Raw genomic sequence first — 27,807 nt, forward strand, 5'->3', positions numbered from 1 at the left:
GTGATTCTGAGGTGCAGCCAGGTCAAAGACATCAAGTAGAGGGGTGCACCATAGGTTTTAGAACTGCATAGGCCTGGGTTCCCACCAGTTGATGAAAGCCCATTACTTAGCCTCTCCAAACCCTCACTGCTTCTGGAAAATGAAGACAGGGACACACACAAGCACATGTGTAAGGGTATTGTCATAATCGCAGGGCAGGGCAGATAAGATTAGGCATATAAAATGCCTCTTTACACAGCACTTGGCATAGAGTAGATACTGGGGACGGCTTTTAAATGTTCTACTCTATCACTTACTCATTCAACAAATAGGCCCTTACAAGGCCTTCTTTATTGAGTCCATCAATGAGCAAGCACTCAGGCAAGGACTGAGCCAGGTTTCAAGGGTACATGAAGGCCATCATCCACCTGGCTCCTGTCTAGCTGGGCGGGGGCTGGGATTTAGCAAATCTGGACTGACACAGAAGGAAATGCTCTTAGGCAGGGATCCCGATTTGGTGCAGGCGCTGCAAACAGAGCCTGGTGCCCTTGGCTCAATTTCTGAGTGTGCTGAGACTTGGAGGGGATCTTCAGCCGATCGCTCTGCCTGCCTCTACCTGGGGTCCATGTCTGTCAAGTGGGATAAAGCAGGGGAGTTCGCGTGCTCCCCAGAAAGGCAGGGTAGAGGAAGTGGTGTGGGTGTGGTCTCACAGCACTAGGTAGCTGGTAGTGCTCACTGGCAAGGAAAAGAGCCTAAATAACACATGCCTGGCAGGAGGTACCAGTGTCTCCCCCACTTCTCATCTTTGTACAATCCATGAAATTCTGAGTTTCTCCCATTTGTGTTAGGAAAACAGTAGGGATGATGGCTCTATTTTTAAACTGACATACACCCTCAACCCTCATGCCCTTAAAATTGCCGATCAGTTCTTCATGCGCCAGAATGGAGTTTTCCCCATTCCATGTTAAGGCAAAGCCTGGTGACCCAGGCCGGGTGTCCCAGGTCAGCTTGGGCCTGACCCGAGGTCTCCTCTCTGCCCTGCAGGGGTCCCGGTGCTCCACCTCATCGCCACGCCCTTCCCTGTCGTCTGGCACACACCGGAGGACTCGGAGGCCAACCTCCACCCACCCACGGTACACAACCTGAGCCGCATCCTCGCTGTGTTCCTGGCTGAGTATCTGGGCCTCTAGTCTGTCCCACGGACTCTCAGAGAGGCGCACCTGGCAGAGATCAAAGAGGCGGGGTGAAACATTGAATTTCTTCACGGTACGTTGTGAATTGTCAAGGTTAAGACAAAAGGCGGTCTTCCCCCAAAGTATGTCACCATGGGGAAAGCACTCAGAGAAGCAAGGTACCTCAGAAGGTACCTTGACAGTTTGAGTGCGTTGGTGTTCAGAATGGGCAAGTCAGACCTAGATTCTCTGCAAATTATTTACACCAAACCATTCTTTGTCTTTCAGCCATGAGAACAAGAGTGCAATGGTGGGTGTAACTGCTAGTATTTCCCAGCCCTCCTTCATTTTCAGACTCAACTGGGCTGCTTATTTAAAAAATGCAGACTGCCAGGCCTCATCCAGACGCATTGAATCACAAGGATGAGCACAGGTTGGGGCACGCTGTCCTTATGGATAGGGTTTGGTGCATTCATAGCTGCTTAGGAAACTTACTCCATAGAATGGGGGGTGGTATAAAAAAAACAGGGGTCCTACCTGTGCTCTGTGCCTGCTGGTTGTGTGACTGATGGAGACTTGGTTGGCAGCAGGATGCCAGGCCAGGCTGCAGGGTTATTAAGTAGTGAGAGTGAACATTAACCTTCTAGCACCATCCCTAGCGCCAACTCAAAGCTGAAGCCTCAGGAGGCTCATGGGCCGAGACTCAGGGTATCAGATGAGTATCAGTTGGAAAAGGTCCTTGGTTCACCTGCCACAGCTGTAGAATGTGTCAGGAACTACTCTGCACACACTCACTCACTTAGGCCCCGCCCTGCCCCCACCCTCTCTACTATCCCCAGATCCTGAGCTAGGTCCAGTTTGGTTACACTTTGTGACTGAGAATTATGAAGTAGTTGTTTACAGCGCCCAGATTCTCTCCTACAGCTGGGCTACCACCTTACCTCTCTCCAAAAATCAGCTGTGCTGGACCAACAAGTTGTTGACCAAAAGCAGCCCCTTCTGAGACTGGCTGCAAGCAAGAGGGAGGTTGAGGCAGGGGGATGAATGGCCTCTTAGAGGTGAGGCTGACAGAAGTCCAGACATCAGAAAGGGAGGTTGACAGGGATCACCCACAGGGACACAGGGTCAAGCACTCAAGTGCACGCTCTGCCCTGGGCTCCCAGAAATAGTGAAACCACCATCTCTGGGAGAGGGAAGGCTCCGTGTTCAGCTCCACACCCAGCCCTTATGCCTCCCCGCAGGACACGCTGGTTGAATGCACCGGGCAGGGGCCGATGCCTATCTCCACTTGGGACGAGGATTGTTCATTCCATTTTACAGATGAGGCTGTGGTGCTGGGCAGTGTTTTCCTCAACTCCCCAAACTTGCCCCCGCTCCCCACCCCCCCAGCTCTGCATGATGGTGTATTTGATGAGCAATGTCAAGCAATCTCAATGTGATGTCTCGCACATCAGTTTTCTGGGGGGGCTGTCAGTATTCTCATTGTTCAGGGGAAACTGAGCTTTAGAGAAACCACTTGCCCAATTTCCCGCAGCCGGACACCTTCAGTGCAATGTGGTAGGTGTACAGTTCTTTGAATTTCCTGACTCGTTGGGCTTAGTGGTATCATTTTACCAGTGTGGAACTCACAACCATCGTGTGTTTAAATATTACCTCTGCAGCTTTCTCTTCTGATTCTAGAATTCCAATTGTCTCAGACTTTCTCCATCTTCCATAACCTTTTATGTATTTTTTTGCGAGGGGATTTCTGTACTATTTTTCAGACCTACTTTATACTTCAATAAATCTTCATTTATGTCTGACTTGCTGCTTAGGCCAGCCATGGCGTTTTCACTTCCGGTTACGGTGTGTGTGTGTTCTTTCATCTCCGCTAGGCCATCATTTAGCCCTGGCTTCCCTGCAGGTATTTCCAAGCTCTTGTATTAACATCTATGACTGGTGGTCTTACCATCTGAAGCCTTCACTGGGGTCTGGCTCAGGCGGCTTTATTTCCATCTGTCTGGGTGCTGCTTATGGTCATTATCTGAAAAATTGTGGAAGATGCTAAGTGTCAGCTCTTCCCGACACATTTGATGTCTGTTTCTGCCCGAGAGCCCAGCTAGCAGTGCACAGGCGATACAAACCCGGCTGCAGGCCTGAGGCAAGGGCCAGCCTGGGACCCCAAATTCTCAGGGCCCACTTTCATCCTTCCCTTTGGCCTGGGGCTCCCCTCGGGCAGGGGGAGAACAGCATAACACCCTGAAGCAGGGGAAGTACAGCGGAAGCTCCCTGAAAAGACAGAAGCTTATCAAAAGATAACGACCACCAGGAACCACTACAAGAATGCTAAATAACCTTATCCCTTATTGTCTTTCTAAACTTCCTTCTTTCTTCTATAAAAGTCATTGCTTGTTACGTAGATCACCTCCCTGATGGTGATAGACTGAGCCCATGAGCAAGCTGATTTCATTGATATTCATTGTCCCTGTGCTTTTGGAAAACATATATATATTGGTCACAAACTCAAAGAAAATTACACTCAGATTTTCACTCTTGAAGTGTGTCTGTTTGTCATTTCTTTCACCGACGCCCTGATCACCCTGCACGCTTCTCTCAACCCTGAGGTGGCCTCATCGTCTACTGCTGTGCTGGTCCGCGGCACCTAGCTCCTGTGGATGCCTCGCCTTGGCGGGCTCTGGCCATGACTTCTGCCTGGTCATCCCAGTAAGACTACAGATAGGAAACCTGAGTTGTCCACGTCAGCAAACGCCCGCGGAGTAAAAACTGGCTTCAGGGCCTCCGTTTCTTTCCCTTAAGTTTCTGGCTTAGTGTGTCCTGAATTGAGCTTGGAGAGTCTGGGTTCTGGATGACTGCAGGGCCACCATGACCTATCCGACACTGGACTTCTAAATAAAAGCTACGCTGTTTAAGCTACTACTACTCAGAGATCTTTGAATCCAAACTACACAGGTGCGGAAATTCAAACACAATCTCAGCTTAAGAATCGGCTGGCTAAACTGTGCTCCATCCCACCATGCACAGACCCGTGACTCCTTCCTCTCCCAAACCTTCCCTGAACAACACACAAACCAGTCTGGGCCCAGGCTTATAAATATTGATTTTATAGAAAGGACCAATTCAAAATTGGTCAGATGCCACACTCTAGAAGCTTCCAGAACCACAATGGTGAAAAAAAACAAAAAACCCAAACAGAACAAACAAAAATACCCCAGAGCAAATTGCCTGAAAAGGAAGGTCTCCGTTGACCAGAGGATTCTAAAGAAACACAGGTGGCTTGGGGAGAAGGGACCCCGTGCCTGAACAAGTGCCCAGAATGGAAGGAAAAACCCAGAATTTCAAACCCACAGTCCCTGCCCACCGGCCCCCCCACGCTGTCAAAAGCGAGGCGGAGGGCTTCACAGCTTTTTTGGGGGGTGGGAGAAGAGTGAGCAACAGCTTAAATAATGGGAGGAGGAAGGGAATTTCTATATGCCAACTTTGTTTCTCTTCCCCTTGGGGGAAGTGGAGACTGGTAGCTTGTAAGAAGAAAACAGCGATTTTTATTTTAATGGGGAAACACCTAGAAATGGCCATGAAACGTGCTCAATTTGATCTGTGACCCAGTGGCCCCCGATTCATGAGGAAGTGAGCCCTGGCATGGTACATTAAATGGACAGGTACCAACTTTGGGGATGTAGCCTCTTGGGAGAAAATCAGCGCCAGAGAGAGATGGGGGAGTGAGCAGAAAGGGGGCCCAAGTGGGGAAACCCTTAAGTAGTACTAAAATTAGCTGCCATCTGCTCCCTGCTGGGGACCCCTGGTAGCGCGAGGGGCAGGGAGGGTACTGAGGCTAAATGGAGAAATTGAGATGCTGATAAAAAACACCCTACTCAAGGGTCCGTGCCCCTGGGTCTGAGGAGTAGAAAACCAACTGGGGGTGTGTGTCAGAGTGCTTTCCTGGGTCACCCCCCTGAACTTCATCTCAGTCTTGGGGGCAGGGGTGAGCGCGTCTGGACTGGGGTATGGGTCCTCGGCTCCCCGGGGGAGGGGGTGGGAGTGGGCATGGTGGGCTCTCCCCCCCCTCCCCCGGCTTCACCTCCCTTCCTCCCGGCCTGCGCGGCCCCCACCCCCGCCCGGCCCGTGGCAGGGCAGCACCCAGTTGTTATCATGAAGACCCAGGCGGCAGCCGGGGGTCTCGCGATCCGCTCGGCGGCAGCACATCCAGTAGGAACGTCCGTAAGGCAGGTCGTGGTGGTAGGGCTTGGGGTGCCAGCGGCAGAGCGACACGTCGCCCTTCTCGTATCTCTTGCGGCACTGCTTGCAAGGGTCATCGCGGTAGAGCGGGTCTCGGCTCCAGCGCGAGTCCGTGGCGCGCACGCCAAACGCCTCGATGATGCCCTTGAAGTGGTGGCAGGTGCACTTGAGCGCCGCCAGGGCCCGCGTGGGCAGGAAGCTGAAGATCTTGACCAGCACGTGCTCGGGCAGCAGCAGCATGTACTGCCGTGGCTCCAGCAGCCGCTGGATCTTAAAGCGGATCTCCAGGAAGTCGTGCGACACGTGCCGGTACAGGCGGCACAGGGAGGTGTCCGCTGTGGCCTCCGCGTCATCTGGGCCTGATGCCGCGGCTGGAGAGTCAGCGGGAGGGGGGTCGGGAGGCCCGTCAGGCCCTCGGGACTGGAGGAAGAAGAGCTGGCCCGGCGGAGGCGGCTCCTCGGGGCTGACTGTCAGGCACACGGTCTCCTCCTTCACGTTCTTGGTGCCGTCCTTGCCAAAGAAGATGCACTCGTCCACCACGCCGGTCACCACCACATCCACGTGGAAGCCTGAGGCCCCGCAGTCCCGGGCAGGGGGTGGAGGGGGGGCTGGGGGCGTGTCCTCAGGCCTGCTCTGGGCTGGGGTCTCACCCTCGCTGGCTTCATCAGCCCTGGCCAACAGGAACTCCACGTTGCTGGGGAGGGCGTCCCGAGAAGGGCTGATGAGCTGGTATAGGTCACAGGTGATCTTGTCCTTGGCTCGGGTCCCGGGCCCTGGACTGCCAGGGTAGGCACAACCCGGGCGGCCCCCGCTCCCGTTGGGCATGCTGCCATCGGAGGCACGAGGCTCCCGGCCGTTGGAGATCCGGAAGGCTATACGCACCTCCCCAGGGCCAGGCCCAGGCCGCTCCTCTTTGCGGAGGCCCTTGGCAGGAGGGTTGTCTCTCTGGGCCTCAAAATGGGCCACCGCCTCGGCTACCCGGCTGCAGTCCCCGCCGCCAGCCCGCCGTTCAGACCCCAGCCCCTTGGCGGGACCACCCTGCTCAGCCGATACGAAGACCACGGGTGCTGGGGTACCAGGGCGCGGGTAGTTCTGGAGGGCCAGGGCGGCCCGCTGCTCCACCAGGGCCACCATCTCCGCCACGGAGAGCAGGTCCACGTCCTCACCCGCTGAGGCCGGGGCCCCCTCAGCAGCAGGGGGCCCCTCCTGGCCCCCTGGGTCCGGTGGGGCCTTGGTCGACTCAAGACAGCGCCTCCTCCGCTTGGCCTTGGAGCTGTCACTGCCCCAGTGTCCCTTGACCTTCATGGAGCTGGCCCGGCTGCTCCCACCACACTGGTGGGCCACAAAGAAGGCTACCTTCTCCTTCGTGTTCCCGGGCTTAATAACATACCATGTGTCCAGGAGGACGCGGCCCTCGTCGCCGGCTGCTGCTGCTGACAGAAGCGGGGCAGGCTGGGAGGCCGGGGCCTCCGTGGCCAAGGTGGGTGGTGTATTCTCTGAGAGGGCAGGTCCATGGTCTGGCTCAGCCCCGCTGCCTGGCTCTGAGCAGGCTGAAGGCTTGAGAGCTGCAGAAGGTGGGCGTGGCTGGTTCTGGGAGTAGGTGCCGAAGGGCCTGGGGCACCACAGCTGGAAGGGCAGGAGGCTACCACGGTCCATTCTGGGGGACGGTGGCAGACAAGCAGGGATTCACCGAATCTCAGGACCTGGCTGGTGGGGAGCTGCACAGGCTACCTGGAGACAGGGAAGAGGAGGTTGGGGCACTGGGGGAATCGCCAGCCCTCCCAGGGTCTCCTTGGCCTCAACCTCTCCCGCAGGGGCAGACCACCAAGAACTCAATTCCCATCCCACCGGTGAGCACACGGAGGGCTGCAGAAGGGCTGTGACCTGCTCTTTTAACACCCCAAGCAGGGCGCCGACGCCAACCCTACAGCTCAAACTCCACTACCCAGCTGCCTTCACTCACCATCCACAGGCCTCCTGCGGCCATAACCTTTAATCCTAAGTGCAAGTACCAACTGCCAGACAGCAACTTCTCTTTCTATTTGCTCACTCAGTAGCCAGTTCCTGAAAAGACAAGAATTCCCAGCCCTGCCCACAGCTCCGGCTGCTTGAGCCCCCGGAGGGAGGAACGAGGTAGGCTCGGTGGGGTCAGAAAATCTGAGGTCAGAGCCAGACAGGCACTGGAGAAACCTGCTCTTTTGTTTGGGCTCTTTGATAATCTCTAAAGCTGTGTGTCCTGCTCCATAAAAATGTCTGTGCAGGTAATTCCCCCAAACACAGCCCCCAACCCCAGGCGAAGACCTGCTGCAGTCCAGCTTCCTCCTTAAGTTGCATACAAGGAAACTGAGGCTCAGAGTAGAGAAGGCATACATAGAACAAAACCAGGTCCTCAAACTTGGTTTCTGGATTTTCCCATTCAGGGTTCACTTAGTAACAGTCATTTTATTTTACAACAACTTTGTATGCATGATCTGATGGAGGCCATTTTGCTACACAGCCCAATTTCACTATTTTCCACTGGAGGCAGTCTATCCCAGAGTCTCAGTCATTCCCTGGCCCATTCCTCTCCACACTTCAGCAAACCAAAATAATCTCCTGGGGCCTCCCTGGTGGCGGAAGGGGCTAAGTCTTAGCACTATGAAGCTATCACAAGCTGCTGCAGCACTAGTTCTATCCCCAGCCAGGGAGCTGACCCACATGGTGCAGCAGACCTCTCCTGTTTCTCTGCTGCTCCCCTCAGCAGTGTATTTCAGTCAGTCCACATGTTCTGCTCCCCACCCTGTCTCTGGTGAATCCTTTCACCCCCCCACCCCTGCACTCTGGCCTACACCCCAGCTCTTCTATACATACATACATACATACATACATACATACATACATACATACATAAAACAAAATAGCTCCTGGCCCTTAAGTCTTTCACATGCCTATAGCCTAGGGTGGAAGGGAGGGCTGGTCAGCAGTCAGCACACTAAGGCAAGAGACTCAAAATCTGGCCCACTACCTGTCTTTGCAAATAAAGTTTTATTGAAATGTGCTCTTTTGGGGGGCCTCCCTGGTGGCGCAAGGAGTTAAGACGCAACCTATGAAGCTGTCCACAGCCTCTGCAGCACGAGTTCAATCCCCCAGCCGGCCAGGGAGCAACCCACACAGCACAGCAGACCTCTCGTGACTTACCCGCTACTCCCCTCAACAGTGTACTTCGGTCAATCTGCCTGTTCTGTTCCCCACTCTGTCTCTGGTGAATCCTCTCACCCCCCTGCACCTCTGGCCTGTACCCCAGCTCTTGTATGCATAAATAAATAAATCTTTAAAAAAAAGTGCTCCTCTGTTTATGGTTGCTTTCATGCTACAGTGACAGAAGTGAGTAGCTACAACAGAGGACAGATAGCCTGCAGAGCCTAAAATACTCATTATCGGTGCAAAAAGTCTACCTATCCCCATAGTTCAGATAAATCCACATACCCTCCCCATTTACTTTACAGTCCTGGAGACATGAACACCATTCAAAATCCAGATAGCCTCTAAACACCAGTAACAGCTCTAATCCTAAAAAAAAGCTTACTCCCCATAATCCCTAATTCCACCGACCCTTCAAATTCTTAGACCCCTAGGGCCTCCCAGGTGGCGCAGCAGTTGAGCGCTGGGTTGGGAAGCTGCCCGCAGCCTCTGCAGTGCCGGTTCGTTCCCCGGCTGCTTCCCGGCCACCAGCGGAGGGTCCCACATGGCGCGCAGACCTCCCCTGCCGCCCGCTGCTCCCCTCAGCAGTGTACTTCGGTCCTTCTGCCTGCTCTGCTCCCCGCTCTGGCTCTGGTGAATTCTCTCACCCTCCCACGCTTCTGACTGTACCCAGTGCTTGTACAAATAAATAAATAAATAAATAAGTCTTAAAAAAAAAAAAATTCTTAGACCCCTAATTCCTTGCTTTAAAAAAAAACAACAACAACAACAAAAAAAAAACCAGGGCCTCCCTAGTGGCGGCGCTGCTGTTGAACGCTGGGCTGCAAGGCTGCCCACAGCCTCTGCAGTGCCAGATCGATCCCAGCTCGCCGTGCAAGGGTCCCACATGGTGCGCAGACCTCTCTTGCCACCCTCTGCTCCCCTCAGCAGTGTACTTTGGTCCTTCTGCCTGTTCTGCTCTCTGCTCTGGCTCTGGTGAGTTCGCACACCCTCCCGCACACCCCTCCAGTGCTTATATAAATAAATACATCTAAAAAAAAAAAAAACCCTCCCCCATAGCTCCTATAGATGGCTGTTTATCAACAGTACATTCAGATATCTCTAAACACCCCAGAACAGGAACTAACACAGCAAAGACCATTCTCTAAACATGCCATCCTTCTGGATCACCTGAAATCCCCTGATCAATTTCTACCCTATTTCCAGGCTCTCAATGCCACCTTCAAATAACCGGACTCTTTCAAATCCTTCTTTTTTTTCTTTTTAGAGATTTGTTTATTTACACATGTAACAACTGGGGTACAGACCAGAGGTTGGGGGGGTGTGTGTGTGAGAGAGAGAATTCACCAGAGACAGGGTAGGGAGCATAGCAGGCGTACTAACTGAAATACACTGCTGAGGGGAGCAGCGGGCATGACAGGAGAGGTCTGCTGTGCTATGTGGGTCAGCTTCCTGGCTGGGGATCGACTCCTCACTGCACTGGCTACGAATACATTCATAGTGCTGCATCTTAACCACTTGCACCACCAGGGAAGCCCTCCAATCCTACCTTTAATTTCCCAAACCTAAAATTACCCCCTCCAGCCCAGAAGGCCCCAATCGCATCAAATCCCATGCCTCCAAAAACTGACACACAGCAATGTCCCAACCTCACAGATGCCCCCAAAGACCAGTTTCCTGAAATCCTGTAATCACATACAGCCCCTAATTCCACAAGTCTCCAACCACAAAAGAACCAAAACACAAAAGCTCCCGAACACCTACAATCCCAAACCACCTATTTCTCAAGGCCAAAAGAATCCTCAAAACACTCCCCAGCAAGCCTCACAAATACAATGGCAGACACGTGTTGACGGCAAGTTCACTGGAAGCTTAGTAGGCAGCTCTCAGAACTCCTCCTAATCCTCCCAGGTCTCTGGGAAGCAGGCGGTGTTATTCATTCCTGTTTCTGGACGAGGCCGGGGGTCACCCGAGTCTGGAGTCAGACAGGTGGACAGACAGGTGGACAGTCAGACAGGTGGACGGACGCTGAGGCCGCCCAAAGCCCGGGCATTTTGCCTACAAATCCACGTACCCCCATTTACTTCACTCCACTCGGCTCCACAGTGAGTATGCTCGCATTCTTTACTATGTTTCGAAGTAGCTTCGCTAGCTCCCCAAATCTCAGAGGGGAACCCCAACCTCGGGAGATGCCTCCGGCGCACCCCAACCTCCCACATTCCAAGTGTCCAAATCCCAGGCCCAAGCTCAAGGGAGGCGCAAATACTCACAACCCCACTCAAAACACTCCCCTCAAGTAGCGCTTAAATGCAAAGGGAGCCCACACATTTTGTAACCGCCCCCCCCACACACACACGCAAACCACCACCCGCCCGGAGCGATCCTTAACTCTAGACACGCCCCCGAAGGCGCCCACGGTGGCCCCGCCCCCTCGAGGCGGGAGGGTGGGCGGGCGCACACACACGCATGCGTACATGATAAGCAGGAGGGCCCGCCCCCTCGTTCCTACCCTTCGGCCCTGCGGGCTGGCGGGCGGTGCTGGTTTCCCTCCGCCCCTTTGTTGACAGACACGCGCGTGACGGCCCCAGCCAATGAGCGCCCGCCGTTCGGGGCCGTGCCCATATAAGGGAAGTCTTGGCGAAGGGGCCCAACTTCGAAAGAGGGAGGAGTAGGCGAGAGGTGATGAGGTGGGTGTGGAAACAGCTGTGTGTAAGAGAGCGTGTAACAATTCCCAACTTCTCGTAAAACGGAGGCACAAGACCAAGACCGAGACCGCCGGCACTCTAGGAGAGGCTTATAATACACGACCTTCCCTGTCAACAGGAGCCCAGATTGACAGCTGGGATTTAAAGAGCCAAGCAAGCGAAGAATGGGTACTCCAGGGTGGAAGGAAGCGGGCAAAGATCTAAGGGTGCCCAGCTTTGGTTGGCAACCCTGGGAACCGAGATTTCCTACGGGGGAGCTGGATCACCCCGAGAAACAAATGGGCAGAAGCCTGTGAGGGCTCCCGCAGCAGTGAGGCAAAGCCTCTGGGCTTGGCATCCAAGGCTCAGCCCATGCGGCCAAATAGACTTCTGATCGCAGCCTTTTCAACCAGGCTGCTTCAATCCGACCCAGGCTTTGTGCAAGAGAAGAACATGAAACACAGGCTCAGAGACTGCCTGGCTCCCAAATGTCCCCGGGCACCCCCTCCCCACTTTTCCAGGATCCTTGGACCTAGGCGAGCGCCTGATCTAGCATACAGAACAGCCAGAATCCTTTGGGCCCTCTCTGATCATCATCAGTAGGAGCCAACAGCACCCCACTGTATGCATGGACGAAGAAACGGAGGCAGGATAGGGCATCTGACCGGTCCAAAGTCACACAGAACTGGTGTGAGCTGGAGCAGGGACAGGAACCAGAACCCTGATTCCAGATCTCTGAGCTATGTTGTTTCACTATAGGAACTGTGGGGTTTCAGCTCAGCTGTCCCCTCCAAGAAGCTAGAACTCCCCAAGAATCCCCCAGACTGAGTCCAGCTCCACCTCTGGGCCCCCACATTGGCCTTGCTATCTATTTCTCAAGGTCACCAAGTTCTTCCCTTTCATGATCTTTGCATTTGCTGTTCCCACTGACTGGAAAGTCTCCCACACACCCCACACACCGCCCCCCCCCCCCCCGCCCCTCCAAATCTCCACATGGCTCCATTCCTTATTTCATTAGGGTCTTTGCTCAAAGGTAACTTCAACAGAAAGGCTCTTCCTGAACTATCTTCAGGAAAACCCCTCACTTGCCCAAAACCGGGGAGATCTGAGTTTCCTTGCCCCAACCATCCCTTTTTGGGTAATCACTGTCCAGCGATGGATCTGTCGCCTCCACTGGACTGTGAAGGCGGGGGGCAGGGGGGGTGGTTATAGGGAGGGAGGAAGGGCCAAAGCTCTGATGGTTACAGTGGTGTCCCCAGCAGCACTTTCCAACACGGGACTGGAAGGATCAAAGCTCTCTTCCCTGGGGCTCCATGTCCCAAACCTCATGAACTGGCAGTGTAAACTCTGTTTCACACCCAGAGGTCAGTGGGCAGAACTTTCTACACACACACCACCACCACACACAACACCAGCCCCCATGCTAGGTCTGTTTTCAGAGAATTCTCCTTGAGGATCCATTTATTGTGAAAAACATTGTGACCCAGAAAGACTGGCCATAAAGAAACTGGAAAAAGACGGATTAGGCAAATATATTTTATAAGTGGAGACATGACATTACCACTTAAAATAACCGACAAAAACAAAAGGTATTTTAGGGATAGAGATGGCGACAAAACAAACCGACACGTTATACACAAAAGTTCTCAACATATGTGCTCCTAATACTATGGCCTCAAAATAAACCAAAAGAAAAAAAGAAAAAAAAAAAAAAGCAAACTCCAAAACCACACACACACAACAGAAGGACAGGGTTTGACAACTCCACAACTGTCAGAGGAAAACTTAATATATCTTTCCATATAAACCTGACTACCTCTCTCCCTAGTAACTATCTGAACTACACAACCAATACCTTTGATGGAATCCCTGCAATCAGAGACTCCCTTAGCAGCCTCAAAGCATTTGAAAAACTCTGGCATTCAGATGTCCTCCTGTGTGCTGGCAACCCAGAGATGACACTGAGCTCACCAGGAAGAGCGCATGGGGAAGGAGGCAGACATTCAAATAAACAATCGTGACCAACATGAATTTATTAGAGGGAAAATGGTGAGCACAACAGCAGTTCACACTGAAGCACCCACGGGGAGAGCCTGGCCTTGTTTGAAATTCCTCACACATATTAACACATTGAATGCCAGCTTCAGCTCACTATTTTGCATCTTGTTCCACCAAAAAGGAGGAAACAGAGGTACAGAACCGCTAAGTAGCAGTCCCTGGACAGTTTTGTGGTAGAGTTTTGAATCAAACAGAGAACAAGGAGTTCATGAAGCGACAAACAGCTTCCTTTATTGAGTAAACTGAGTTTCTGCCTGGGTCATCCAGTTCTGTCCCCAGAGTCTTTGCGCTCTGTTCCCCCCTACCTAGAGTGCTCTTCCCCACCTCAACAACTCCAGGATTTGCTCTGAAATCACCCCCTCCATGAAACCTCCCTTGATTTAAAATTACATGGACTCCCTCCTTCCGTGACTTATTTTCCTCCTTAGTGTGTATGACTATAGAGGACATTATAATCTTTGCTTATAAAGTGCACTGTCAGTCTCTCCCCAGTAAAATCAAAGCTTCCTGGGGGTCGGCATTCCTGGGTCTTGTTTTGACTGCCCTATCCCTGGCTTTTGGGACAACACTGAGTAAGCACTTGGCTACGCTAAGTGGGGTCTCCCAGCAGCTGCCCCAGGGGTGTGTTAAAACACAGAATTGCTGCCTGGCCCAACACTCGCTGCACCTGTGCTGCGGCAAGATCTCTAGGGGATTCCTGTGCACATTTAAGTCTGAGAAGCGATGACACAGCACATGGCAGGGGTGCGATGCGCATGGGCTACAGTGACTGAAGGATCACCTAACAATGCCACACCGGCCATCTCCTGCACACTTGCTGTGGGCACCTTGCGTGCCCAGTGGAAATCCTACTCCCAGAACCAAGGCAGAAGGCCACCTCCCCTGGGAGCTGCCCTGGCACCTACCTGCCCGCCCCATCCGCTGGAGCTACTGGGGCTCTCCTGCCCCTGGGGTTTCCTCCTGCAACACAGGTCATAACCTTGTTGAATGACATTGACCTGGGGGAGGACCTCTCAGTTCCCCATCTAGTGGGTTTCTGGGAGGCCCCCCCATCAAAGGCACAGCTGCTGCAGCCCCTGCCCTGGGCTCAGGGGCCCCGTTAACTCTTCCTGCTGCCCTATCCTTTCCAGGGTAGCCAGAGGCATCTTCCCAAACACAAATGGGACTCTATCACACCACCACCACCACCACCCCCTTAGCGTCACTCCACAAGAGATACAAGTTCACAAAAAAATTCATGCACACGAAATCCTTCTCAGGAAGCAACTGGGCGATTTGCTTCCCCCAAATGAATAGTAAACTGAGAAAAAGGAAGCTAGCGGATCAAGGGAATTCCACATAGCCCATAAAACAGGTAAAAGGAATTCCCTGATGGGGGTACTAGGGAGAACCCACCCCCAAAAATGCACAAAGAAAGGAGAAAACTGAACATTAATGAGCTAAGGGTGCAACTTAAGAAGACAGACATGGCAGGAAACCCTGAAGAGCAAATGTATGGACCCCACACACACATCCCAAGCCCACAGGTGCTCCATCCCAGGGTCCAAGCTGTCAGGGTCATGCTCAGGCACCAGGGGTCTCAGTTTCTGGTCCTCCACCCTCCCTGTCACGATACCCCAACCCTATTGGTCAGATAAGAACAATCCAAATTCTCATCTGAGCTCCAGGACAAAGCCAGAATAAGCAACGGGCCTTAGAGCATCCCAGCTTTCCCACTTCTGGGGGTGTAACCTCAGGCAGGGTGCTTAATCCTTTGTGCCTCAGTTTCCCTCACTGTAAAACACAGATAATTAACCGCACCAGCCTTAATGCTTCACTGAGATCAAGACGCAGAGCGCTCAGTGCCACGAGTGCCGGTGTCCTTCTGAGGTGAGACTCACAGAGCCAAAGATTTCTTCCCTCTTTATTTCACAGTAACCAAAATATGACCATTTGTTTGCCAGTGTAATGTACGGGCTCACTTATTAATTGAACAGCTACTCATTGAGCCACTACTATGGGCAGGGACTGTGGTGAGCACTGGATATTTTTGGAACAGGAGATGGACAGATATAACAGAAACCCTCATCCTCAAAGGGCTGACATACTAACCAGAGAGAGGGGAACAATAAAAATACAGTAAGTTTCAAGGTGGCAAGTGCTGTGGGGAAACAGAGCAAGGAAGGGGGTGCAGAGTGTCAGGAGAAGGAGAGAGACTACTCTTAATCAAGGCATCCAGGAGCAGCCGAACCTTTTAAAAAACCTGTGCTTTTTGGAATAATTCAGTGTTACCCACGCTGCTACAAATACACCAATGAAAATAATAAAAATATCATTAGGTATGAGGTCGCTTTAGGCCAGCACAGGCTGAAGACACATTTAAGATTTTAAGAAATGGCAAGATAACTTGTAAAGTGGACACATTTTCTCTAAGACAAACACATAGAGGAAAGTGGGTGAGGAAGTGTCACATCACCTGTTGTGCCCAGAAGGGACATAAAGAAACACGGACGACTGACAGCTTGGTACCTTCCACCCCCAAACCAATAGGTTTTCAGATAGTTCATGGAGAGTGAGAGACACAGCGTTAAAAATCTCTGAAGCTGGCAGGAGAGGCCGCCTGCCGATCAGTGAGAGAGAAACCCAAACCTGACAAGTGGGTACCAGCCCCCCAGAGCTGCAGAAGTGTACAGGGGTGCTGACAGCAGTGAGCACCCCAGGGCCAGGTGTCGACCCGCAGCTGGTGCTACACTATGGCTGACTCAAGAGTAAGCCCTCATTTTCCAGACGAGGAAGCTGAGGTCCAAAGGGGTCACGTGACTGGCCCAAAGTCACACAGCTGGTGGGTGATGCACCAGGACTCACATCTGGGCATTCTGGCTTCAGCACACACTCAATACAAAGAGCAGAGGTCACAAAAAGACCCGCACACCGATTGAGAGCTTCACAGACATGTGATTTCCTTAACACCTTCCGAGAGCCTCAAGGCTCAGAGTGGGAACAGAACTTGGCCAACAGCACACAGCAGCAGCGGTGAGGATTTGAGCATGGGGCTAGCAGAAGCCAATGCTTTTAACCACAGAACTTAGGTGATAAATTCCGGAAGTCTCAGAACAAGTGAAACAAACTGTTTCAAGACAAATTAATGACAAAATCCCCAAACTGCCAAGTGGGGAGGGAATGACCAAAAGGTTGTGTGAGGTGGTGCTGGTAGTGCTGGTGTTGGGGGAACCCAGTTGTTAAAAATATTTCCTACTCACTGAAATACCTGGCATGGAGCCAGGCTGGACACTAGATAATGAATTATTTATACTTAGAACTGGGGACAGGGATGGGAATGGGGACAGACTGAGTTTCTGAGCATCCCCTTGGGGAGTCACCCCAGGACTCAGGAGACAAGGGGTACAGGACAAGGCGCTAGAAGAGTCAGAATATGAAGTTGCTCTGGGAGAGAAAGAAAAAGCGGCCATATCCCCCTCACTAGTCCCTCTCTTCTGCCTCTTGCTCAGGCCTGTTTCCCATTCATGATCTAAAAAATTGACAACTTACACTGACTCCAAGTACCTCTCCCTGACGCTCTAACTGTCCTAGGATTACTGATCTCATCTGTCAGGGGAGGAGACATCACCAGGCTTGCCCAGGGTCATACAGCAAGTAAGTTGGCAGTACTAAAATTCAAACTGAAGATTGCCTCAGTTCTCAAGTCTGGGCCCCACTCATGACACTGAACTTCAGTACGAGGAGAGGTGTCTAAATCACAGTGGTGAAAGCACAGATGTGGGCCAGGCTGCCTGGGTTGGGAGCTAGAGCGCTAACATTTGATGGTGAACAACCTCGGGAAAACTGCTTAACTTCTCTGTGCCCCTGCTTCCTTTCTGTAGAATGGAGATCTTAACAGCACCTACACCTCAGGGGTGTTGTCAGAATTAAATCAGCGAATCTGCACACACAGCTAAGAACAGGGTCAGTCACTTCCTAAACAGTACGTGTTAGCTGTAATTGACTGTGGGGAGCCCCTGTATGACTCTGAGCTGGGGTGTGCCCGGATCCCAACCAGGTTCTGACAAAATGCCCCTGGGGTTGGACTGAAAAGGAGAGAATTCATTATCACCTGTGGCCCAGTCACATTCCTGGGTTTAGGGAACGTCCCACCAGCAGCTCTGAGAGGGACTTGTTGAAGCCAAGGATCTCCCATAAACAGTAATGATCTTGTGGAGCCTCCCATGTTCTCAGTAGCGTGTTGTTTCCACAAAACAAACAAGAGCACCAAGTTTCAAAGAGGGGAGCCTTGCCCAGGTCACAAAGGAGTGGCAGAATAGAGACTAGAATGTCGGGCTGCCCGTACAGATTAACCAGGACACTCTTCTAAATCCCATCGCAGAAATGAGGAAGCAGAAGGTTGTGTCCATGGGCCCTTCTGGCCTTACTGTCCTACAGTTCTGTGACTGTCCAGTTTATCACAGTCCCTGGCTGGACCAGGCGAACTCGCTACATTCTGGCCTCTCATCTCACTCAATCCACTCCGCCCCCAGTCTTGGAGCCTAACCCACACACTACTCTAACACTGCTATCGCTCTCCCACCGTCTCAGCTTGCCCTTCTACACCCAAACCGCCTCATTCACAGCTGGTGTCTCCCTCGGAGCCTCCAAACCTCCTCATTCATCCAGCCCTGACCCCCAAGGCTTTTCCACAAGCCCCCGGCTAGCCCCCTCGAAAATGCCCCCTTCAGGGCCTCTGCCTGGACGCCCAGTCCCTTCTGCAACTTGGGACTCGTTGCCCCAGCTCTGAGCTCCCTTACAAGCCATTCCAAGGCTCGACTCCCCTCTCCACCACCGAGACCCCTCCCCAGCCCCCATTCTCCCACTACTCCCTCCGGGTCCCGTTCCTCCCGATCCCCTCCCCCCAAGCGGTCTGCCCTCGTCCAGCCCCTGCCTTATCCCCTGCCTCTTCCCTCTCGCCTCCCGGCCCCAAACCGCCGCCCCGGCTCTAGAGCGCTCCCGGCCCCCGCTCGGGGTTCTCACCATCTCCCCGCGCTGCAGCTCCCTCGGCTACGCGGGTTTCCCCCACTCGTTCCTCTCCAGCCACCCCTTCCGGGTTCCCGCCCCGAAGCCCACTGGGAATTGGAGTCCGGGCGGCCACGGACTACACTTCCCAGAAGGCAGCACGGTCAAGCTTGGAGGTGGAGAAGGAAACAAGCGGGGCGGGCTGAGGAAAGGAACGACTCTAACTCCAGCAGGCAGAGGAGGCGCTGGACAGCGCAGGCGCAGAGAGCGCACCCGGCAGGCGCGCCGGGACAGGAGTCCAGCCTCTGCCATGTTGGCCCCCGGCCCCTGGAAAGGGAATTGGGGAAACTGCAAACGCCCATGGGAGAGAGCTGGAGAGTTGGGAGAGAGCAAGTTTATCGATTTACTTATGCTGAGCAACGTATTCATTATCGGTTCTTTGTACTTCCAAGCATCCATTACTCCTCTTCCCCGTGTTCTTTGCACAACCATCTAGTATGCAAATAAAAAAATTAAGCCCTGGGAAGGAGAGAAGCCCCAAGCACTAGAAACTGGTCCACACCCTCGTTAGAATAGGGGTGTACAGACCTTCCTGGTGGTGCAAGGGGTTAAGCATAGCACTATGAAGCAATCCGCAACCTCTGCAGCACGATTTCGATCCCCAGCCGACCAGGGAGCAACCCACATGGCACAGCAGACCTCTCCTGTCTCGCCCGCTGCTCCCCTCAGCAGTGTGTTTCAGTCAGTCTGCCCGTTCCGTTCCCCACTGCGTCTCAGGTGAATCCTCTCAACCCCTGCATCTCTAGCCTGTACCCCAGGTCTTGTATGCAAAATTAAATCTATTTTTTTTTTTTTAAAAGAATAGGGGTATACAAGGACACGCATCTTTGTGTATCTTTCTTGTTCAAGCACCCAAGACAGCATAAATGTTGAGTGTTTATTGCATGTTAACTATATGCCAGAGTTCCCATGGACAACCCTAGTAAGAATTATAACCCGAGGGCCTCCCCTGGTGGCGCAGGCGGTTGACAGCTGCGCAGCCTCTGCAGTGCCGGTTCGATCCCGGCCGGCGAGGGTCCCACATGGTGGGGCAGACCTCTCCTGTCTCGCCCGCTGCTCAGCAGTGTATTTTCGTCAGTCTGTCTATTCTGTTCCCCCCGCTCTCTCTGGTGGATCCTCTCGCCCTCCCGCACATCTGGCCTGTACCCCGGTTCTTGTATAAATAAATAAATCTTTAAAAAAATTAAATAGGACCTCCCCTGGTGGCGCAGTGGTTGAGCGCTGGGCTGCAAAGCTGCCTGCAGCCTCTGCAGCGCTGGTTCGATCCCTGGCCACCGGCGAGGGTCCCACATGGCGCGCAGACCTCTCTTGCCACCCACTGCTCCGCTCAGCAGTGTTCTTCAGTCCTTCTGCCTGTTCTGCTCCCCACTCTGGCTCTGGTGAATTTTCTCACCCTCCCACGCTTCTGACTGTACCCAATGCTTGTATAAATAAATAAATAAATCTTTAAAAAAAAATAAAAAATAAAATAAATAAAACAAATAAAAAATAAAAAGCATTATCACCTGAAATGTATAAAAGTTAAGGCATATGTTCTGCTCCCTGCTCTGTCTCTGGTGAATTCTCTCATGCTCTCACACTTCTGGCCTGTACCCCTGTGCTTGCATAAATAAATCTTTAAAAAAAAAAAAAAGTTAAGGCAGAAAGAGATTAAGCGCTTTCCCATTGCGACACAACAAGAAAGTGATGTGGAGACCAGGACCTCCGCACGGCGAGCTCGATCACCTCCCCTGGGGGCTGCTTCCCATCCCCCTCAAGGGTGGTGAAACGAGCTTTCTCAAACGTGGAGTGTGCTGCTGAGGGGCAATTCCCACGCCCCCTCCTCTTTGAAGCATTTCTCCACTTATCGCTCTCTCTGTTACTGGCGCCTCCGGCCCTCCGGCCTGCCCAGCCACGCTGAGAAGACCGAGGCAAAACGCCCTCACGCAGGGCACAAGGTGGGCCCTGATCCGAAAGGCGCGATGGGCGTGGGGGCGGCTGGCGGGCGCCCTCTTTCTTCCAGGGAGTTGGCAGTTGGGGAGACCCCGCCTCCCGCCCCACCAATCCCGGCCCGGGCTGGCGTCGCCAGGAGGCGTGGCCGGGCTGGGCGGGGCCCACCAAAAAGGCGGGCAGCGGGACGAGCGCTGATTGGCCGGCACTTTGGCGCGGGCGGCTGTTACCAGGTGGCGAGGCGCGAGGCGAGAGGGCGCGGCGCTGGGAACGCCGGCTGCTCCCGGACGCGCGTGCGCACGGCCACCTGCTCCGTGCGCTGTCCCCAGCACCCTTTGGCGGGAACTGCTGGGGGGCGTGGCCTGCCCTCAGGAGCCTCAGAACTCTCCTCAGCCGGCCTCGCGCTCCGAAGCCTCGCCCAGGCGACCCGCGCCCACCCCACACCGGGTCGTGAACGTGGCAGCCGGGGCCCCCCAGGGCTCGCGCGCGCAGCCCGACTCCCCACACTGCCGCGAGCCGCTGTCTGATCCTGCTCCCCGGCGTGGGATTGGCGTGAAACCAGAAGGGGGGCCTCGCGCCACTGTGCACGTCCGGAGGCGGGTGCTGGAGCCCAGGGAAGTGGGGCGGGGACCTCGCGGGCTCTAGCCGGCAGGAGGGGAGCCCTGGCCGGGGTGCCCCTCATGCAGCTCTGGGGGCGAGGGCGGGTCAGCAGAGCCAAGAGTTTGGGGCTGAGGTGGGGCCTGGTTTGGGGGATCCAGGCTCAAGTTTGAGGTACAGAAGCTTTGTTTGAGCTGTGTTGGGGACCTCAAGTCCGGGGTCTCAAGGTAGGATCTAGGCTCTTGGGCTTCGTGTCTGTGTATAACGGAATCTGAGAGACTTGGGTTTTGTGACTGAAAATATTCCTCTTGGAATCCAAATCGCCGCATCTGGAGATCTAGACGTCGTCGTTTTGCCTTCTGGAGTATCGTGGGGGCTAAGGGGGGCTTCTGATTTGGGCAGATTGAAGCCTCTGGATAGAGTTGGAGTCTAGAATCTCAATGTAGAGTGGGAGGTAGGAGATTTAGGGTGTGGGGTCAGTTTGGGGGTTTGAGTATCAAGTTGTGGAGCCTGGACTCCCCACACCCAGTATTTTAGAGTCTGGGTCTGAGAGGCACATGTGAGATGAGATTTGGGGCAGAGAATCTGAAGTGACAGTTTGGGGGGTCTAGAAGTCTTTGTTTTAGGATCTGAGGTAAATTTGGGGGAATTGAGGCTTGCTTTGGGGAAACTTGGATTTCTCATTTCAGGATTTTAGTTTCAGTGTTAAGGTTTGTGATCTGTGACCCTATGTTTGGGGTCATTTGGGGATCAGAAGTTGACTGTTGGTGGCATCTAGAATCTCATTTAGGGTTTAGGTTTGGGAATATCCCTTTTGGGGTTCTAGGACCTTTAGGTGTTTGGACTCATCATTTTCGTATCTTACTGTCAGGGTTTACAGATCCCACGCCACAGTTGTCAGGCCTGGTGGTCTCCATTTCACAGTCTGACATACTGAGGCCAAAGTTCTGAAGTTGAAATTGGGGGATTTAGTTTTAGGTCATGATTTAAAAAAAAAAAAGATTTATTTATGCATACAAGAGCTGGAGTACAGGCCAGAGATGCGGGGGGGGGGGGTGTGTGAGAGGGGTCACCAGAGACAGTGGGGAACAGAACAGGCAGATTGACTGAAGTACACTGCTGAGGGGAGCAGCGGGCGAGTCAGGAGAGGTCTGCTGCGCCATGTGGGTTGCTCCCTGGTGGGCCGGGGAAACTCATGCTGCAGAGGCTGCGGATTGCTTCATAGTGCGATGCTTAACCCCCTGCGCCAGCAGGGAGGCCCCCAGGTGATGATTTTAGGGCACACATTTACAGTTTGGGATTGATGGGCTTCAGTTTCAGTGGTCATGGTTTAATCTGGCCTCTGCTCCTGTATTTGTCGGGGTTTGGGCCTCGTCGGGATCTCAGGATGTTCTCAGGAACACTAGGTGGGAAATGATGCCCAGGCTGCCCATTCCTCTTGGAACCTCAGAAGTCACTAATAATTCTCTTTCCCTCTTTTCAGATGTGGGGTTCCAGCAGACTCTTGTATTCCCCTGAATGGCCCAGAGCCAGCCCCCTGAGTCCCAATGACAGGTAAGGGCTCTCCCCAGCCCGTCTCCCTATTGGCTCCAGTTACCCTGGTTGAATAGTACTAACAGTGTTCACTGAGCATTTATTGTTTGCCAGAGTCTGCAAAGCCTTTTGTTTGCATGGTATCCTCTAATCCTTCCACAACTCCAGGAAGTAGGAGTGAATATTGCCAGCATTTTCAAGATGAGATAACGCTGAGATGGTTGGTGAAGATAATCTCTAAGCCCTTGCAGGCTTTGATTCTAAGTTTCTGATATGTCCTTTCTCCCTTTCTTTTATTCACATAGTCAGTCATTCAGCCACCTAGCACTTACCAAGTGTCAGGAATCTTAGAAAGGGGATTTTCACAGCAGATTGAGGGTTCAATCAGATTTCTCCCTTCCTTCAATGTCTGGATAAAGAAAACAAAGCCAGACTTCATCTTAACCTCTGTCACCTCCCCCTGGTGACTTTGTGTCCATCCCTCCATCTTTCCTTCATTTTTAACTCCAAAGTTAAGCATCTGCTTTGTTCAGGTTCTCTACTTAGGTACTGTGCTCAGAAGGAGCACCATGAAAAAAAAGAAGAATGCCCTCCCCTCTGGAAGCCTGGAGATCACCAATACTGCATCTGTTGCCCCCCTTTCTAGATTTGGATTTGTTGTATTAAATAAAAATGCTTAACTGCAATGAACAGACACCTGTTCATGCTAAAACTGGCTTAAGCATAAAACAGAATCCTTTTATAATTTATAATTTGAATCCTTTCAGCAAAAAATTCAAGGCCATTTGGCTTGGCTGGTTCCAGGGTGGGGGTTAAATGATGGTGCCAGGAATCTATCTCTCCTTGGCTCTGCTGTTGGCTGCATTGGCTTCCTTCTCAAGCAGGCTTTGGCTTTGTGGGGACAAGATGGCCCCCAGCAGCCCCAGGTCCATATCCTGCCAACCCCAGCAGTAGGGATCTCTTTCCCAGATCCACTGAATCTGCTTGACCAAACCCGCTGATCTGGGTTGGGTGCCCCCTAGTGGAATGGGAGACAAGGGTCATCCTCTCCTGGATTGAGAGTCGGGGGAGGGGTGGTTTACAAAGGAAAATTGAAGTACTGTAGTCAGAAAATATGGGGTTAGATGTTGGTCAACCAAAACAATACTTATCAACCCCAGCCTTCCAATATAATACTTCCACCTCTTTGTCCAACATTGCTTATTCCTAAGTCGTTCTGACAGATGACTGTCCACCTTGCCAGTTGCTGTGCTAAACACCTTCCAGACAAGATCAATCTTCCTAGCCATCTCCATTTTATAAATGACAGAAAAACAGACTCAGATTTGAAAGTATTTGCCCAAAGTCAACAGCCAGTGGCAGAGCTGGGATATCAGTCTAGGTCTGTCTGCTTCCAAAGCTGATGCTTATAACCAGCCATTATGCTGACTCTTGGGGTTGCCTCCTGCATTGTCCCACTTAGGGGCTGCCCCAATTCTTAAATTCTTAAGCATATTTAAGCAAATTAGGAGCTGGTTTTCCTATTTGTGGTATGAAAAATGCGGGCCAGCTCTTGGATAAAAAGGGACTAGGGAGAGTTTGGGCTGATTAGCCCTGGGAAGAAGAAGAGGAATCAGAGTCATTTGCCCTTTCAAAGCCAGAAGGCCTTCACAAGGTGGAAGGAGCCCTCATTAATGCCATCATTATTTTATCGAGCACCTGCTAAGTGCCAGGCATTACTGGAAGAGCTAGGGGGTGCAGCCAGGGCTGCATTGTGACTTCTGTGACTCTCTGCAGTTTTAGCTTCTTGGTCCCTTTCCTCCATTTAAAAATCATAGTTTAGTGAGCCTCCCCGGTGGCACAGTGGGTTGAGCGCCACACTGTGAAGCTGTCTGTCAGCCTTGGCATTGTGGGATTGATCCCCGCCGGCCGGTGAGACTCCCACATGGTGAAGCAGACCTCTCCTGTCTGGCCCACTGCTCCCCTCAGCAGTGTATTTCTTCAGTCTTCCTATTCTGTTCCCCGCTCTGTCTCTGGTGAATCCTCTCACCCTCCCACGCCTCTGGCCTGTACCCCAGCTCTTGTATAAAATAAATAAATAAATCTTTAAAAAAATAAAAATAAAAATCATAGTTTAGGGCTTCCCTGGCAGTGCAAGGGGTTAAGCACCACACTATGAAGTAATCTGCAGCCTCTGAAGCACGAGTACGATCCCCGGCAGCCAGAGAGCAACCCACATGGAGAAGCAGACCCCTCCTGCTCACACACTGCTCCCTTCAGCAGTGTATTTCAGTCTGTCTGCCTGTTCTGTTCCCCGCTCTGTCTCCAGTGAATCCTCTCACCACCACCCCCATCTCTGGCCTGTGCCCCAGCTCTAGTATTCATAAATAAATCTTAAAAAAAATAAAAATAAATAAATAAAAATCATAGTTTATGGCAGCATCAGCGTATGATGAATATACTACTAATTGGATTAGATTCCTGTTTTTCTCTTCTGATTTTAAAGAAATTGAAACATTCTCATGAGCCCCTAAAAGTATCAGAGGCCCTAGGAACTATGCTCACTGTGCCTGAGATATAGCAATAAATAAAAAAGACAATCCCTGCCCTTGTGGAGTTTATAATAAAGAAAGATGTCAGATGCTGATAAGCAATAGGAGTCTGTGACAAAGAACGTAGTCTGAAAAGGCCTCTCTCTGAGGAGGTAACATTTAAGCACAGTGCTGAGTGGCAAAAAAGAAGCCAACTGTGTAAAGACCCAGGCAAAAGAACATTCCAGGAGCAGGAATAGTAAAGGCCCTGCAGCAAACACAAACCTGGCCATTTAGAGAAACAGAACCAGGACTGGACCTGTTGCCTGCAGACCTACAGGGCACAGCTGGGAAAAAATGATAAGAGACTGGGGCCTCCCCAGTGGCGCAGCAGTTGAGCGCTGGGCTGCGAAGCTGCCTGCAGCCTCTGCAGCGCCGGTTTGATCCCCGGCCACCGGCGAGGGTCCCACATGGTGCGCAGACCTCTCCTGCCGCCCGTTTTAAAAAAAAAAAAAAAAGATAGAGACTGTCGGGAAAAAAATTGGCTAAAACCAGAACCATCCAGCAAGGGGTCACCCGTGGGAAGGAGTGCTGACTCCTGGGGGCCTGTGGGTGCAGTCCAGGTCACACCTATTTTATTCGGGACTGCTGTCTGGAAATGCCAGGATTTCGATTCCTAGTCACACTTTCTTCCTTTAACTTCTTCCTCTTGAACTTCTGTGTTTGCACAGAAGTTCCCCTTGATGCTTTGCAAAACCCAAAGTAAACATCTAGGGACTTCGGTGGGTATGATCCCCTTTTTCTCAGACACAGTCAATCAGCATCTTGAACTTAAAGAGAACTGGACTGACACTTTCTGCCTTGCTTTGTGTGTTATTTCTCACTGGGGCTTCAAGGGACTCCTCTAGAACAGAAGGAAAGTGGTAAATAAAAGACCTGGACACAGAGGTCAGCCTACTCAATTTTCCCCCAAGGACAGAATTCTGTCCCTCAAAGTCATGGTTTCCACCAGGAGGGGACTAGAGACCACTTGATTCTTTTTTTCTTTCACTCAATGACTAGTATGTACAGCCTCCGGGGTCATAGCAGGCTTGAGGGGAGGTGCTACTAATGTCATTCCCTGCAAGGAGCTCTTTAATGGCTTCCCCTTGGTCTTAAGATAAAGGCAAAGCTCTTCTGTACTAAGAGCCGACAAAACCCTCCCTCATCTGACCCCTCTCTCTTTCTCCAGCCCCATCTCACCCCAAGGACTCCTTGTCCCTTGCTCCAGAAACTCTGGCCTTATTTTTTTTGAATTCCCCATGCTCCCTGGTGCTACGGGGCCTTCACCTCTGACATGTTCTCTTCCCTCTGCCACTGATCCCTCAGAACAGGTTCTGGCCAAGTCCACCTCCTCAGGGAAGACCCCATTACATCACAGCCCCTTATGACAACCTTGTGTATCACCACCAACCTTCCTCCTTTGCCCCATCAGGGCCAGCTTCATGGGGTTCAACCCAGGCCGTCACGGGCCTTATGCTTAAAGAGTCTGGTGCTTCGTTTATTGCTCTGCTCTCACCATCCTGAAGTCCTTAATTTTTGAACAAGGGGCCCCCCATTTTCATTTGATCCTGGCCCACCTTGCAATTTTGTTTGTGTGTGACAATTTGAGATTAATGGCATTATCCCTGACTAGACGATGAGCTCTGATGGGGCTGTATTTCTTATACTTTTATCCCTGTCACCTATCAGTTCCCAGCACGTAGAAGTGCCCAACGAGTAACTGCCGAATGAGTAAATGAGAAAGCATCTTTGGGGCTTCAGGATTGGGTTAGAGAGCTAAGTGTGTCTCCCACACGACCCTCTATCTCCTCAAAGGAGACTGACTCCTCACCCTCCCCATGGCATCCACACCAGAACTGGCAAAGAGGACTCCTGCGGGTGTGAGCAGGGGCTGCGTGTAGAGTAGAGTAAATGCACGAAATAAAGAGCGTGCTTGTGTCTGGTCCGATGCAACGGACACAAAGCGCCGTGGGCACTCAGAGTGGGGGAGGAAGGTGAGGAGGCCAGGGGAGACTTCCCGGGCACATGGCAGTGAACTGGGCCCTGAAGGAAGGAGAGACGAGGGTTGGGGGAGACAGACGTGGTGGGCGTTCCCAGGGGAGCAGCATGAGCAGTGCAGTGGCATGTAATTTGGGAGAATCCAACTCTGTGTGTGTCCATCTGGTAGGAGCGTTGTGTGGAGGTACATGCGCGTGGATAGATAATGAATTATGAATTCAAGGCCCCGGAAATACTACAGCTGCGGAGGAGTCAGCTTCTTTCATGCCCTTGTTGAGTCTTTCCTTTAGCAAATATGCATTGATTTCCTTAAATGGACCAGATCCTGGGGTAATAGAGATACTGTGGTGCCCCGCCCAGTGGACAGCCCAGTGCAGGAACCACTTGGCCGGCCTTAGCAGAGGTAGCTCACTGTCCTGTGGAGTTCGACTCCACTGGTGAGAGACGCCAAGAAAGTAAGAGATGAGAACAGAATGGTCGGCCAGGCCAGGCCAGCAGGGGCTTTGTCAGCCACATTGAAGGTTTGAACCTGATCCTTAATAATGAATGACATCAAGAGGTTTGAAGTGCTCTTTGGACAACCGATGTGTCAGGCTCAGTGTGGCTGAGTTTATACACACTAGTGTGTTTAGTCTGTTTGATCATCTCTGAGCCTGAGGAAATGAGAGAAACTGATCAGATTTGCGTCAGATAATATCTTCAACTTCAGTAGACCCTGATATTTTTCCTTCCTTGCTTTCTACCAGATCACCCTGACTGGAGTAGAGTATGGCTCTACTCCATGCCTCTGAGGCTGGGGCGGGATGGAGGGAGTGGACTAGGACGAGAAACATGGACTTGGACCTGGGT

At 52.3% G+C, this 27,807-nt stretch overlaps 4 protein-coding genes across 14 annotated transcripts in view; 2 read left to right on the top strand and 2 right to left on the bottom strand.

Moving 5' to 3' along the window:
• The window catches only part of SNRPD2 (small nuclear ribonucleoprotein D2 polypeptide), a 12,160-nt gene extending 11,004 nt beyond the window's left edge, over positions 1-1,156 (bottom strand). Inside the window, exon 1 of the mRNA XM_054697251.1 lies at positions 1,122-1,156. Within this exon, the coding sequence (XP_054553226.1) occupies positions 1,122-1,132 (11 nt within the window). The 5' untranslated portion in view covers positions 1,133-1,156. The remainder of the gene's footprint in view (positions 1-1,121) is intronic.
• The window catches only part of QPCTL (glutaminyl-peptide cyclotransferase like), an 8,490-nt gene extending 4,773 nt beyond the window's left edge, over positions 1-3,717 (top strand). For 2 of the 6 annotated variants that reach the window (XM_037516805.2, XM_037516806.2), the window contains exon 7: positions 1,024-3,712. In XM_037516805.2, the coding sequence (XP_037372702.1) occupies positions 1,024-1,169 (146 nt within the window). In that variant the 3' untranslated portion in view covers positions 1,170-3,712. Of the gene's footprint in view, positions 1-1,023 lie in introns of all 6 variants that reach the window. The other 4 variants (XR_005126141.2, XR_008552546.1, XR_008552545.1 and 1 more) reach the window with 4 other exon arrangements.
• FBXO46 (F-box protein 46) overlaps positions 1,164-27,807 on the bottom strand; it is a 27,100-nt gene continuing 456 nt past the window's right edge. The window contains exons 1-3 of one of the 6 annotated variants that reach the window (XR_008552544.1): positions 18,308-18,389; positions 3,100-7,115; positions 1,164-1,199 (exon numbers count right to left, since the gene is read on the bottom strand). Coding sequence is in view for 5 of the 6 variants with exons in the window: in XM_037516800.2 (XP_037372697.1) it covers positions 5,223-7,040 (1,818 nt within the window). In the remaining variant the exon portion in view is untranslated. Of the gene's footprint in view, positions 1,200-3,099; positions 7,116-7,347; positions 7,449-11,038; positions 12,181-17,396; positions 17,989-18,307; positions 18,390-27,807 lie in introns of those variants that run through there. The other 5 variants (XM_037516800.2, XM_054697249.1, XM_037516801.2 and 2 more) reach the window with 5 other exon arrangements.
• MEIOSIN (meiosis initiator) overlaps positions 22,023-27,807 on the top strand; it is a 16,654-nt gene continuing 10,869 nt past the window's right edge. The window contains exon 1 of the mRNA XM_037516803.2: positions 22,023-22,429. Within this exon, the coding sequence (XP_037372700.1) occupies positions 22,359-22,429 (71 nt within the window). The 5' untranslated portion in view covers positions 22,023-22,358. The remainder of the gene's footprint in view (positions 22,430-27,807) is intronic.

The sequence above is a fragment of the Talpa occidentalis genome, unplaced genomic scaffold (assembly GCF_014898055.3).
Source record: "Talpa occidentalis isolate TD23 unplaced genomic scaffold, MPIMG_talOcc4v2.1 talOcc4.17, whole genome shotgun sequence".
Taxonomy (NCBI): Eukaryota; Metazoa; Chordata; class Mammalia; order Eulipotyphla; family Talpidae; genus Talpa; species Talpa occidentalis.